Source organism: the organism of the source record quoted next, unplaced genomic scaffold, assembly GCF_019419815.1.
Source record: "Pyrus x bretschneideri cultivar Hongxiangsu unplaced genomic scaffold, Pyrus_bretschneideri_v1 Contig14, whole genome shotgun sequence".
Lineage (NCBI taxonomy): Eukaryota > Viridiplantae > Streptophyta > Magnoliopsida > Rosales > Rosaceae > Pyrus > Pyrus x bretschneideri.
This window is the reverse complement of record NW_025999435.1, coordinates 111691-126529: the sequence shown is the minus strand read 5'-3', so window position 1 is coordinate 126529 and position 14839 is coordinate 111691. Positions and strand designations below refer to the sequence as shown.

The window sequence follows — 14839 nt, the reverse complement described above, 5'->3', positions numbered from 1 at the left end:
ATGTACAAAAGAGAATCTTACAAATTTGGCTCACACAAATTATTTCTACGTGAGCTCCTTGTATTACAAAACAAATGGTTTCCCTTCTAGTACGTAAAGTCATAAATGTAGTTTGTGATGGAGAGAAAAACAAGAATAACCAATACAAAGTAATTGACCAAGGTTTATATCAAACCACGTGTCAACAGCATAGGCTCTACTTGTGCACTGCACCACTTCTGATTGTTCTCGAGTAGTACTAGTACTGCTGAAATATAGAAAACCTCAAACAGATCATCATCATAGAATATTTGTTTCCAAATAATTATCCAAAATTAGAAGGTGGAAGCTCCTCCTCTTTCTTCTTCTTCTTCGTCTTGGGACCATTGGGAATATTGTTACATATTTATCTAGATTTGACGCCTCGCTGTATATATTTACGTGATTTTGCTTGCTTTCGTCCACCAAATGAACTAAAGGTAATTAATTATACATGCATGTTACATATATAGTAACAATAGCCACATTAAAACGCTGTTTGATAATTATTTTCATTTTTTTTAACACTGAAAATTAAACGAAATGATTACCAAATGATCTCTAAGTATTATAATGTACTTATACGCATACATTTATGTGTTGATGTTCAATGTTATCGATTACTTTTGAAATGTTCTTATTTCATTTCACGCTGGCTCGCGCATGCGCCACTAAATAATCAAAGATCTCAAAGGAGGGGTTCATTGAATTAGTGAGAAATTCGGGCAACTTCAACAATGCTGCCATTGATTTTCAAAAGAAAGTGCTCAAGAGTTTCGGCATAGGCGAAGATACGTACATGCCCCGAGTGGTATTCTGCCCTGATTACAAGATAAATCTGAAAGACGGAAGAGAAGAGGCAGCTATGGTGATGTTCGGGGCCATAAATGACCTTTTCGGAGCCACCAAAGTCCGGCCAAAGGACATTAGGATCCTCGTGGTGAACTGTGGAGTTCTGAATACGACTCCATCGCTGTCATCCATGGTGATAAACCATTTCAAGCTAAGGCCTAACGTACAGAGCTCCAACCTTGGTGGAATGGGTTGTGCTGCAGGAATCGTAGCCCTTGATCTTGGCAAAGACCTTTTAAATGCTTATCCTGGCTCATATGCACTGGTGGTCAGCACGGAGGCTGTGTGCTATACATGGTACGAAGGCAATGATTTCGATCTGCTCCTTTCTAATTGCTTCTTTCGAATGGGGGCTGCCGCCATGCTGCTCTCTAGCTCCCATCTCGATCGATGGCATGCCAAATATGAACTCACACAGTATACACACACACACGTACGTACAGACTCATTGATCCGTACAGATTTTTAAGATTTTAGTGATTTGATCTTAATGGCGGGCAATTGATGCAGCTGGTTCGAACTCACAGAGGCATGGATGAGAGGAGCTTCAACAGCATACATTTGAAGGAAGATGCAAAGGCCACACAAGGAGTGTCAATGAGCAAAGACGTGATTCAAGTTGGCGGCCACGCACACAAGGCCAACATCACCACTATCAGCCCCCTCGTTCTCCCCGTCAGCGAACAATTCCATTTCCTCACCAATTTGCTCTTCAGGGAGAAGAAAACTAATTACAAGCCCTACATTCCTGATTACAAGCTTGCCTTCGAGCACGTGTGAATATTGGCAACTAGCTAGAAGGTGCTCGACGAAATACAGAAGAACCTAGAGCTTACGGAGGACTACATGGAGGCATCCAGGAAAACCCTGGAGCGATTTGGAGACACTTCTAGTAGTAGTGTTTGGTACGAACTCGCTTACTTAGAGGCAACTTCAAAGATCAAGAGGGGTGGTCGGATTTGGCAGCTCACCTTCGGCTCAGGGTTCAAGTGTAACAGCGTCGTTTGGAAGGCTCTTAAGAATGTTGGGACACCCAAGCAGAGTCCATGGTTTGACGAGTTGGATTTAACTCTTATGCATGGCAGCAAGATTACAAAGAGGACAAAATGACACGTGTTTCTAGTTGTTCTAGCTTAAGGCTTAACAACCTGCAATTGTTTATCAGCATAGCTCCCACAAGTTTTAATTACTCAGCTTGATAATTTGATTCGCACAGCGCAAATGAACGTCTTAATGCCGAGTGTTGGCCTCGACGTGAGCAGAACCACGATGTGTCTGGAAACAGTAATTGATATAAACCAGGGGATGCAATGCATGCCATAATCATATACACATACACCAATAGATTCAATTCTACTCTTCTATTACTCATCCTTCAGAGTCAGAAATTCAACCAAAAAGAAACCTCAAAACCAAAATATTTTTTGACACCAATTCCTTATCTATCTTAACAAAGAAATGAAACCTGATAAATACAAAGGGCTTACTATATAATTACGGTACCTTCTCTCTCTCTCTCTCTCTCTCTCTCTCTCTCTCTCTCTCTCTCTCTCTCTCTCTCACCTTTCTTTCCTATGTTGTTATTCATAACTGTTTTCTTTTCTAATCTTTCTTCTGGGGTCAGTCCGCTGTCATTGGCTGGGTAATGCAACACCTGAACCGGGCCTTGCGAACAGTCGTCATGATTTCTGTCTCTGCATGCTCGAGCATTCTCACGACTTCAGTGAAGGATGGCCGGACATCAGGGTTTGCATCCCAACATCTCGTCATGATCTCACAAAGAACAGGTAAGCAGTCATTTGGAATGATAGGGCGGACACCCTTGACAACTGCAAATGCTGCCTGTACCGCTGTCATGTTCTGGAATGGAAGCATCCCTGTTATAAGTTCCCAAAGAACAATCCCAAAGCTATAAACGTCAACTTTCTGTGTGTAATGCCTATGCTGGATCATCTCCCTGCACACAACCAATCAAAGAATGCAATTAAGAAGCCCACACGAAAATACTTATAGGTGCATCCATGCCAACAATGTATGTATTGAGGAAACTCTAAACATCCTGCCATGCTATAGTTGCAAACGAGCACAGAAGCTGGTAATAATTGCCAAGATATAAATAAATAAAATAAATAATCAATGGTGCAATAATACCCATAGTTCATATGATACACTTTAAGGGCATACAACATGCCAAACAAAATAAAAAATGAAGTAGATAGTTAACAGGTGCTAGTTCTATAGCTACTAATAGCTAACGTCTTCAAATGGGAGACGCTTTTAGCCCTGCAGGAACATGACTTATCTTAATTAAAATATGTAGGTAAAAAAATTATTAGGAAGAAGGGAAAAAGATTATAAGAATAAACCATTATGGAATTTGACATCAATTGTAGATTACATCATATGCAAACACAAGACGAGTTAGAGCACTTGATCTACCTTCAAATTATAAAATCAATATCTAAAAATTTCAAACAGTGCATCACATATTATCCATATAACGATAGACTACAGAGTCAAATTACTTTTCCAACATCTGCGTATAGGCTCCAGAGTCAAATTACTTGACCCCAACTTCATATCCACATTGTCACGCCTACTACAGTCATAATCCATTCAATAGATCAGTAAGTTACCACTAGCACAACCACACATGCATCGTATGGGTCTCCGATACAACTCAGAGCAAGTTTTCGAGGACGGTTGTAACACATGCCCTCCTGTGCTAAGAGAAGTACCCAAAGTTCAACCATGCAACCTTTCCCAGAAGTGATGACAACAGTATGAGCCATTGAGCTTAGTATCCTTCCTGAATTCAACCGATGATCCTCATACCTCTTTTCAAACAGTGCATGATACCATCAGACTTCCATGCATGAACTCCATCCCCCAATGTTATTCTTACTTGCTCCGGAACCAAATTATGGTTCAATTTCCATTGAGTGACTTATGAGTTGCTTGGAAAAAGTTATCCTAGGCTGATTCCTTTTCTTTTTTCTAGGGGGGCGGGGATGCAGAGAGGTTTTGAATGAAATTTGAGATATGTGAAATTATTTTGTTCACAACAGACAGCAATGAATCATGGGCTGAGTGAAAGTCTCTTGGTTACTGTCAAACACAGTATGTTCTTTACAGTATACGTGTTTTCACATGTCCTAAATTAGACCAAATCTTACTGTAGTATCATTAATATCAAAGGGTTGTTGAAGCAAGTAAATTGCTGCCTGGATATTGTTGTACAAGTATTTAGTTTAACAAGGTAAAAGCAGCAGAGAAACAAACACATACAAGTCAATGTCCTTCATTTCAAATTCAAACACAAATTTATTTTTCCAAAACAAAAAAGAAAACAAAGAACCTAAATGTATTGCGCATTATGGAACAAGAGAAGAACGTCATATATGATTGAAATTATTATAAGCAGATATTGGAAAATGGCAAATTCATTAATTTTTTTTTTAACATTCCAAAAATAGTTCAATGCTGATTTTACTCATTTGGAGAAGTACTCTCTAATATAAGTAAACTCAAGAACATCACAAACATAAAGACAACTAAATCTCAAGAAATGCAAGCAAAATATTAACTATTCATCCACCAACAAGGGAAGCCAAGAGTGGACACAAGTATAACTTTTTCTTGTTTCAAACAGGGAATAGTAAATATACAGTAACAAAAAAGGGATAACATGAAAAAATCAATTAAAGACAATAATGATATACTTTGTGGCGGTAAATTAAATAAAATACTGAAATAATCATAGTACAGTACTGGGTTCTTTTTAAGTATGCAAAAAGAAAGATTATCCTCATAATTAAGAGTTTGCAATGTATAAGAGGTTAAGGTTAGTTGGGGGAAAGACAAAGTGGTAGATACCAAATGAACCTGACATTTTCATAGTGTATAGGAGCAAAACCAACATGATGGTAGAAGAATATATGAAAATTTTCATCTACTTAGATTCTTTTTCCCTTTCTAGCGTTTACACGGAAACATACTCATACCACCAATTAGATTTGAACCCGAAACTACATACTCATTATGTGAAGAGAGTTCCTAGGATCCTAGGATGATTTTCTTAGACAACCTGATGTAGGACAAAATAGAGGTTGATTAAAGTGGCAAAAATTAGAGAAAAGACAATGGTGGACAATTGGCAAGAGACAACGCAAGAAAATTCACGTTCAACCTTAAAGTATTTTGTGATAAAATATGGAAAGAGCGTATCATTGGAATATTCGGGTTGCTTGAATAGGTTTTAGGAATCGTTGGAATTTCAGCCAATGATAGAAAACTTTGTAGGTAAATCTTTTTGCTTATGTTCTGTAATGTACAATTCCACTTTTTGAAATGCTATACACTATATGCTTTCTTTTTTCTTTTTTTTTTTCTAAGACCGGAAAATTAATAAAAAAAAGTTGCAAGGAAAATCAGATACGGGGTACATGTCTACAAGAAACAACGACAAAAGAACAAGGCAGAAAAGACACCAAATATCAGTAACGGAAAGCTAACGCTTATTTATATCTGCAAGAAAATAAGTACACTAGCTGTAAGAAATTCATATAACTGCCATATACTGCAATAAATCTTGTCTAAGAAAGACCAGACTGAGAATTGAGAATTCAATAGAAGATGATAAAGCCAAAAAAAGCCATGAAATGTGCCCACAGATAAAATAAAGCAGATGAGCCAACGATAGAAACAATGGATAAGATATTTCAGCTAAAGCGTTAGAAGTCTTACGGCGCCATCCAGCGGTATGTCCCAGTCTCCGGAGTCATTCCTTCCGTCTGCACTTCAATACGAGCAACTCCAAAATCAGCAATTTTTATAGATTTGTCAGAAGAAATCAACAGGTTGTCAGATTTCAAGTCCCTATGAATCAGACTGAGCCCATGAACATAAGCAAACCCCCTTGCAACATCTAATGCTTGCTTGACCGCTAATTTCAATGGAACTGATTGGCTCCGCCGCTTCGCCAAGAACTGCCTAACTGAACCCCCCTTAGCATACTCTGTTACAATGCACCAAACCATTGGTTTACGGCAAGCACCGATGAAACGAACTATGTTTGGATGCTTCAAATTAGCCAGCATCTTGACTTCCTGTTGAAACTGCTGCTCCATCACCTGAGCCTTTTCTGGGTCATTTTCCGGACTCTCCAAAAGTTTGATAGCAACATCTTCACCATTGTAGGTACCTCTGTATAGCTTCCCAAAAGCACCTTGTGCAAAAGCTTCACCCATGTTTAGCTTTCTTAAGTCAATTGTCCACTCTTCATAATTCTCAAGCCCTTCTGTCAAGGAATGGCTGTCAAGTAGAGCTTGAGCAAGCTGATCATTACTCAGAGCATGTGTGACTCTTCCTCGGTGGTTAACACTCTGTTGCACGGAGTAGTTATCCTTAGTACGTCGCCGCAGCCCTTGGTGGTTCAAGATTCGAGTGTGGGAATCATTAGTATTTGAAGCAACGCTGCTGTTGTCTATAGACATGGCCACAGAGCCTCCATCATTGCTCGTTTGCATACTGTCGATGGACATGTTGGTACCCTCACCCTCATGGAGTTTGAGGTAGAATCCTTGCGACAAATCGTCATAGTTGTTATCATGGTTGTTTAGACCAACAATTCCAGTGAATTTGGCACCACCCTCCAACATTTTCTTCTCTCGGAGAAAAGCAAATTCCTCAAAGTTGCCCTACTTTTTCCACATACAAATATCAAATTTCGAACTCAATACCCCCCCTTCTCTCTTTCGAAACCCTGAAACCAAGATCAAACCACAAAATACCTTAAGTAGACGGTTTTCCAAGTTGAATCAAATGAGGAGCAAAGAGCCCATCATTGGTTTTGTTTTGGAAGTAAAACTACAGAATTCTGAGATGATTAATGTAATGTCCAATTCAATGCCATATATATGTGGAAACTACCGAAAGACAGGACAGGACTCCCTACGGCTAGCATCTAATAAGGATGAAATCCCGAAATTTAAGGGAACCGAGAATAGTAGGTTTTAGGTTGACTAAAACCACCAAATCAACTCCATCAAGAAAACATTTATGGAAATTTATTAATTGTTAAGAACAATACACCAACTGTCAACCAACATATGCGAAATCAAACAGCAGCAAACCCAAAACCAATTTAAAGAAAGAATCTGAACAGAATCGACAGCTCAGATTATTCAAATGAAAAAGGATGAGAGGAAATCACACAACATGAAAGTATTTTAAACAAAAAAAAAAAAAAAAAAGGGAAACTGATTCAGAAGCCGGCATCAAAATTCGAGGAAACCCATGTACTTGGATAATTCGAATGATGGATGATCAGATGAGAGAAGCACGTACCTCAATCAAACAAAATCGAGGGCAGCAGTCAGATGGAGGAAGATCGAATGGAATCGAGGGCGCAGGAAACAAAGACCTCTTCTTCCTCTCAGTCTCCCAAGTCGTCTTTTCTTCTCTCTCTCTCACTTTCCTTTTTTTCTATTTTTTTTTAATGACAAGAGGGTCAGCGTGCGTGTGAGCACGCACTCATTTCAAGCATTAAACTCAACTTTCTTCAAATATGTTTTCTGTCTCTCTATTTGTAATTGTATGTCCAAATATTCCATTCCTATAAAAACTACTTTAGGAAAAAGAAAAAAAAAAGTTAATTGATTGCTGGATAGAGTTAACTACTAATTTAGATGATAAATATGATCATCTCTTTATTTGGTTGTGTGTAAGGAAGTTATGTCTAGGCTTAACTTTGATATGTGCTGTTTAAAGATTAGTACATGATCTTTTATGTTGTTTTAGAAAAATGATGTCCCCTTTTTCAAATAGATAGGATGGAAAGCTAATAGAGTTTAGTTGAACTATATTTATCTTATTATTCTCTAATGTGTAGTATATGTAGGGATATAAGTATTGTTACATGATATTTTGCTGATGTGAAACAATAAGTCTATTTACAACTTAACTAACATATACATACAACTAGCAACATTTTTTGAAACTTATCAAGCGAATTGGATAACACACCACTAGACACAACCTTAGTAAGAGAGTTGGTCTTTGGGCCCCACAAAGGAAAAAGCAATAAAAAAACCTCTCATCCACTTGTGTTGTCATATAAGTTTTTTTTGGTTCAAAGTGTTATCATATAAGTTGGCGTTCAATGATGTTGATCAGTTTTGAAATGTTGTCGCTTCATTTTAAGCTGGTGCACCAAATTAATCAAAGATGACAAAGGAGGAGGAGGAGGAGTTGATTGAATTAGCGAGAAGTTGGGGCAACAAAAGCAAAGAGATGATCAAATCATGCCATAATCATTACAACATGAATCTAAAGAAAACTCAAAACAGGGGAACACAATGCATGCCATAATCATATACATGATCAGATTCAATTCTCCTCTTTTCTATTACCCATGCTTCAGCGTCAGAAACTCGCTCAACCCAAATAGAAACCTCAAAAACCAAATATTTTTTTAATACCAATTCCTTATCTATCTTAACAAATAAATGAAACCTGATAAATACACAAGGCTTACAATATAATTACCCTCTCTCTCTCTCTCTCTCTCTCTCTCTCTCTCTCCCCCCTCTTTTTCCCCTTTCCATTTCCTTTTTCCTCTTTTATCTTGCTATTCATTACTATTTTCTTTTCCAGTCTTTCTTCTGGGGTCAGTCCGCTGTCATTGGCTGGGTAATGCAACACCTGAACCGGGCCTTGCGAACAGTCGTCATGATCTCAGTCTCTGCATGCTCGAGCATTCTCACGACTTCAGTGAAGGATGGCCTCACATCAGGGTTTGCATCCCAACATCTCGTCATAATCTCACAAAGAACAGGTAAGCAGTCATTCGGAATGTTAGGGCGGACACTCTTATTAACAACTGCAAATGCTGCCTGTACTGCTGTCATGTTCTGGAATGGAAGCATCCCTGTTATAAGTTCCCAAAGAACTATCCCAAAGCTATAAACGTCAACTTTCTGTGTGTAATGCCTGTGCTGGATCATCTCCCTGCACACAGACAAACAATCAATGAGTGCAATTGTGTAGCCGCTTATAGGGGTATCCATGCCAACAACCTATGTATTAATGAAACTGATAATATCCAGCCATGATAAAGTCGCAAAACGAATTAAGTAGTTAGTTAATCGATCCTAGTTTCATAGATACTAATCGCTAATACCAACATTTTCATATGGGAGACACTTCTTGCCCCGCAGGAAAACAAATTATGTTAACTAAAATATGTAAAATCAAAATTATTATTAAAAGGGACGACCTGATAAACAATTATAACAGCAAAACCATTATGGAAGTGGACATCAATTTTAAATTCCATCACATGCAGAAAACATAAGGGTTACAGCACTTGAGCTACCTTCAGAATATAAAATTAATATCTATATATTTCAAACGGTGCATCACATATTAATCATGTAACTATAGACTCAAGAGTCAAATTATTTTCCAACACCTGAGTACACAGTAGAGACTCCAGAATCAAAATAATAGACCCCAACTTCACGTCCACATGTCACAACCATTGCAGTCATAATCCATTCAACAGTCCAATACGTTCCCAGTAACACAACCATACATGCGTCATATGTGTTTCCATCTAACCGCAAGTTTCTTTTTCCAATTTTTTTTTTTTCTAAAAAGAGGACACCATAAGAGCACAACCAAAGATGCATCACATATGTCTCCATCATCGAGAGCGGTTTTAACACATGCCCTCCTGTGGTATGAGAAGAACCCAAAGTTCAACCTAAAGAGCCGCCTTCTCCATACAACCTTTCCCACGAGTGACTACAACAGTGCCAGAAAGAGAAACAACCCAGCACCATGACCCACCAGGGAACCAGGGCAGGAACACTGACATTGTGCTTGGTATCCTTTCTGAGTTCAACCGATGGTTCTCAAACAGTGCATGATAGATTCACAATTCACCTATATTCACAACCCACTTATCCACATCAACTCAGGGTTGTAAGATACTAAGATGAATGACGCACCACAACTGCTCTTATGCATGAACTCCACGCCCCAATATTATTCTGACTTGTTCTGGAACCAAATTATGGTTCAATTTCAGTTGATTGACTTATGAGTTGCTTGGAAAAAAGTTATTCTAGGCTGGTTCTTTTCTTATTTCTGTATTTTTGGGAGGGGATGCAGAAAGGTTTTGAATGAGTTTGAGTTATGTGCAACTATTTTGTGTAACGGACAGCAATGAATCATGGTCCGACTTAAATTATCTTGGTTACTATCAAACACAGTATCTTTTTTACAGTGTACATGTTTTCACATGTCATAAATTAGATTGAGTCTCGTTATAGTATCAAAAATGCCAAAATGTTGTTGAGGCAAGCAATGCGTTGCCAGGCTATTGTTGAACAAGTATTTAGTTCAAGGAAACACTAGTAGAGACACAAGGAAAATCTTTAACAAAGAAAGATATGGTTCCGAGGAGACCCACAACGAAAATCATTGAGAGACACAAACACATATTAGTCAATGTCTTTCACTTCAAAGACGTGAATTTATGTTGTCCCGAACGAAAAAAAGAAACAAAGAACCTTAGTGTATCGCTCATTATGGAAAAAGACAAGTACTCTCCAATATAAGTTCAAGAACTTCTCTGACATAGACACTCTAAACCTAAATCTGAAGAAATGCAAGCAAAATCTGAACTATCATTCACCAACAAGAGGGGCAAAAGCGGAAGCGTGTGACTTTGGTTGTTTCATGCAACAGGGAGTGGTAAATATCTAGTAATGTACTCTCCAATAGAACTTCATGAACTTCTCTGATTTAGACGCTCTAAATCTAAATCTCAAGAAAAGCAAGCAAAATTTGAACTATTCATCCAGCAACAAGAGGGGCAAAAGCGGATGTGACTTTGTTTGTTTCATGCAACAGGGCATAGCAAATATAAAGTAACAGTGAAGGAAGAGAGAGGGGGGGGGGGCGGAGGGGATTATACAAAATATTGAAATAATCAAAGAACAGTATCAGGTTCTTTTTTAAGTATGGAAAAACAAAGATACTATCATAACTAAAAGGTTTTCATTTATAAGAGGTTAAGGATAGTTGGGGGAACGAAATGACACAAAATGAATCCCTCGTTATCATAGTGTATAGGAGGAAACCAACATGATCCTAGATGAATATATGAAAATTTTCGACTAAAAATCTATTTTGCCATTTCCATGGAAAGTACTCATCATACAACCAATTAAATATGAACCCAAAACGACATACTCATTATGTGAGAGTTGCTAGCATGATTTTCATAGACAACCCATTTCAGTCAATGTTAAAAAAAGTTGTCGGTAAATCTTTTTACTTCAATTATGTAACTTACAATTCCACATGAAACTTTTTAAAATGTTTCCAACGTGGTACATGTCTACTAACAAGCAACAAAGAGACCCAATAAATAAAAACAAAAACACGAGAAAAATAGAAGCAAAATCAGATACGGGGTACATGCCTACTAACAAGCAATGACAAAAGTCCAAAGCAGAGAACACAACAAATATTAGTAACCGAAAGCTAATGCGCATTTATATCTGCCAAACAAGAAGTATACTTAGCTGGAAGGATTTCATACAACTGTCACATACTGAAATTAAAGTTGTCTAAAAAAAGGCCAGAGTGAGAATTGAGAATTCAATAGAAGATAACATCAAGTAGATGAACCAATGATAGCAACAAAGGATAAGATATTTCAGCTAAAGATTTAGAAGTCTTACGGTGCCATCCAGCGGTATGTCCCAGTCTCTGGAGTCATTCCTTCTGTCTGCACCTCAATACGGGCAACTCCAAAATCAGCAATTTTTATAGATTTGTCAGACGAAATCAACAGGTTGTCAGATTTCAAGTCCCTGTGAATCAGACCAAGCCCATGAACATACGCAAACCCCCTCGCGACATCCAAAGCTTGCTTGACTGCTAATTTCAATGGAACTGATCGGCTCTGCCGCTTCGCCAAGAACTGCCTAACTGAACCCCCCTTAGCATACTCTGTTACAATGCACCAAACCATTGGTTTACGGCAAGCACCAATGAAACGAACTATGTTTGGATGCTTCAAATTAGCCAGCATCTTGACTTCCTGTTGAAACTGCTGCTCCATCACCTGAGCCCTTTCTGGGTCATTTTCTGGCCGCTCCAAAAGTTTGATGGCAACATCTTCTCCATTGTAGGTACCTCTGTATAGCTTCCCAAACGCACCTTGTGCAAAAGCTTCACCCATGTTTAGCTTTCTTAAGTCAATTGTCCAGTCCTCATAATCCTCAAGCCCCTCTGTCAAGGAATGGCTGTCCAATAGAGCTCGAGCCAGTTGATCATGACTTAGAGCATGTGTGACTCTTCCTCGGGGATTAACACTCTGTTGCACAGAGTAGTTATCCTTAGTACGTCGCCGCAGCCCTTGGTGGTTCAAGATTCGAGTATGGGAATCATTAGTATTTGAAGCAATGCTGCTGTTGTCTACAGACATGGCCACAGAGCCTCCGTCGTTGCTCATTTGCATACTGTCAATGGACATGTTGGTACCCTCGCCCTCCTGGAGTTTGAGGTAGAATCCTTGTGACAAATCGTCATAGTTGTTATCATGGTTGTTTAGACCAATAATTCCAGTGAATTTGGCACCGCTTTCCAACATTTTCTTCTCTCAGAGAAAAGCAAATTCCTCGAAGTTGCCCTACTTGTTCCACATACAAAATATCAAATTTCGAACTCAATACCCCCTTCTCTCTTTCGAAACCCTGAAACCAAGATCGACCCCCAAAATATCATAAGTAGACGGTTTTCCAAGTTTAATCAAATGAGGAGCAAAGAGCCCATCATTGGGTTTTGTTTTGGAAGCATAAATACAGAATTATACGATAATTACTGTAACGTCCAATTCAATACCATATATACGTGGAAACTGCACTGCAGACGACAGGACAGGACAGGACTCCCTACGACTAGCATCTAATATGGATGAAATCCCGAAATCTAAGGGAACCAAGATTAGTATGTCTTAGGTTGATTAACAACACCAAATCAACTCAATCGAGAAAAACATTTAGGGCAATATACTAATTGTTAAAAATAATACGCCAACATATGCGAAATCAAACAGCAGCAAACCCAAAACCAATTTAAAGAAAGAATCTGAACAGAACCGACAGCTCATTCAAATGAAAAGGGTTGAGAAGAAATCACACAACATGAAAGTATTCTAAACAAAAAACAATGGGAAACTGATTCAGAAGCTGGCATCAAAATTCGCGGAAACCCATGTACTTGGATAATTCCAATGACGGATGATCAGATGAGAGAAGCACGTACCTCAATCAAACAAAATCGAGGGCAGCAGTCGGATTCAGGAAGATCGAATGGAATCGAGGACGCAGGAAACAAAGACCTCTTCTTCCTCTCAGTCTCCAAGTCGCCCTTTCTTCTGTCTCTCTCTTACTTTCCTTTTTCTTTTTTCCTGTTTTCCTATTTTTCAATAATATGTTTTATTTTATTTTTTTTACATTTTATTACAAGAGGAAGAGGGAAGTCTTGCGTGTGAGCAGAGCATCCACTCTTTCCATGCATGTAACTCACATTTAAATATGTTTTCTTTCTCTATTTTTCAGTCCAAAGTAATTTTTATTCCATTCCTTTAAAGGGGAAATAATAAACCCATCTTTACCCAAAAATAATAATAATAAACACAAACTTTTTTTTATCTCAAAAGCCACTTTTACTCTTATCCATTAATTGTGTTTGATTTATTTAATTCAATTGTTTATAAATAAAAGAATTAAAAAGACGATGAAAATCACTATCCTTTAAAAACTACATACTTCACAAAGCAGCTTTCCATTTATTCAAATGGATGGTAATAGCAAGCCAATGGAATTTCTCATAGATGAGACTGAAAATTTTGACAAGATTTTAGTGAAGCCATATTTGTGCACCCTAGCCTATCTTGTACCGTTGTACGAATTCTATCCTTATTACTTAGTAGGACTTGTAATGACTTGTATTTTGTTGGATTTGTGTTGTGTTGAGGCAAGTATATAACATATGCACATCCAATCTTTCACCTTACCAGACCCCTCATTTCTTTCTTGATTCTAACAAATTCCTAGCAATGCATGTGGTCGAAAAGTTCTTCAATATGATATCTCAATGTGTGACAATTTTGAGTGGTGTGACCAATGCATTAGTGAAAAAAGTAGTACTCGTTTAGCCTTTTCTTGGCCAGATGTTTTGGGAGAGGTTGTGGCTGCTTAAGGAAAGCTTTGTCCTTGATGCTAAGGAGGAAATTGTTGATAGTGGTGTTTAAGACTGTGTATTACATTGGCTTGGACGAAGCTGGTTTGTCCTTGTGTCCTCTTTTATCATTTCAACAAGGAGAATGAGGTATCATGATCTTCCCTCCCTCTTTCAATCAAATTTGCTGATATGGTCTTAATCGGGGATCCTTTTCTTGGTTTTGTCATTCTAATTAGTGAGGCCATTTGCCACATCGAAGCATTCTGCCAGGGTAGCATAGTCGTATTTCCTTTTGTTTATCTTTTGGGAGAGAGGTGAATGGACATATAGTGCTTGCTTGAAAGCCATGGTGGCGAGCTTATCATCTAGCCTTTCTACTTTGGCTAATTCTAAGCAAAATCACTTCAAGTATGCCTAAAGACTTTCATCCTTACTTTGGGTAGCCATGCTAAATATGGCTTCCTGACGTTTGCAAACATAACGATACACCGAATAAGTGTTCGTGAAAATGTCAGCCAGGCTTTCAAAGTAACCTATCGAACGGGCTGATAACTTAGAGAACCATCTCATTTCAAGGTCCTCTAAGGTGGATAGAAATATCTTGCATATCCAAGCATCATTATTGATGTACAACGGCAAGGTGTTCCAACAGTACATAATGTGATAATTCGGGTCGAAATCTTCGCAGATGTACTTAAACCAA

General features: G+C 38.2%; 3 protein-coding genes across 4 annotated transcripts; 1 reads left to right on the top strand and 2 right to left on the bottom strand.

The window, feature by feature from the left end:
* The first annotated feature begins 785 nt into the window (after nucleotides 1–785).
* Nucleotides 786–1980, top strand: LOC103965073 (3-ketoacyl-CoA synthase 15). The gene is given in 2 exon segments (XM_018651849.2): nucleotides 786–1303; nucleotides 1381–1980. Coding segments are annotated over 2 exon segments (1086 nt in total). The 5' UTR covers nucleotides 786–817.
* A 232-nt stretch (nucleotides 1981–2212) lies between these two features.
* Nucleotides 2213–7391, bottom strand: LOC103965043 (serine/threonine-protein kinase STY13-like). 2 transcript variants are annotated; one of them, XR_007256524.1, is made up of 4 exons: nucleotides 7219–7391; nucleotides 5617–6634; nucleotides 2432–2827; nucleotides 2213–2389 (listed from the first exon to the last, which is right to left on the bottom strand). XR_007256524.1 is itself a non-coding variant. In XM_018651848.2 (3 exons), the coding sequence occupies exons 2-3, from the start codon at nucleotides 6528–6530 to the stop codon at nucleotides 2491–2493; spliced, it is 1251 nt and encodes a 416-aa protein (XP_018507364.1). In that variant the 5' UTR covers nucleotides 6531–6634; nucleotides 7219–7391; the 3' UTR covers nucleotides 2213–2490. The 2 variants fall into 2 exon arrangements, 1 of the variants encoding a protein (XP_018507364.1); XM_018651848.2 differs by having other exon boundaries at nucleotides 2213–2827.
* A 773-nt stretch (nucleotides 7392–8164) lies between these two features.
* LOC103965044 (serine/threonine-protein kinase STY13) lies at nucleotides 8165–13373 on the bottom strand. Its single transcript, XM_018651847.2, has 3 exons — nucleotides 13216–13373; nucleotides 11628–12644; nucleotides 8165–8880 (listed from the first exon to the last, which is right to left on the bottom strand). Exons 2-3 carry the CDS (start codon nucleotides 12539–12541, stop codon nucleotides 8541–8543), a joined length of 1254 nt encoding a protein of 417 aa, XP_018507363.2. The 5' UTR covers nucleotides 12542–12644; nucleotides 13216–13373; the 3' UTR covers nucleotides 8165–8540.
* Nucleotides 13374–14839: the final 1466 nt, after the last annotated feature.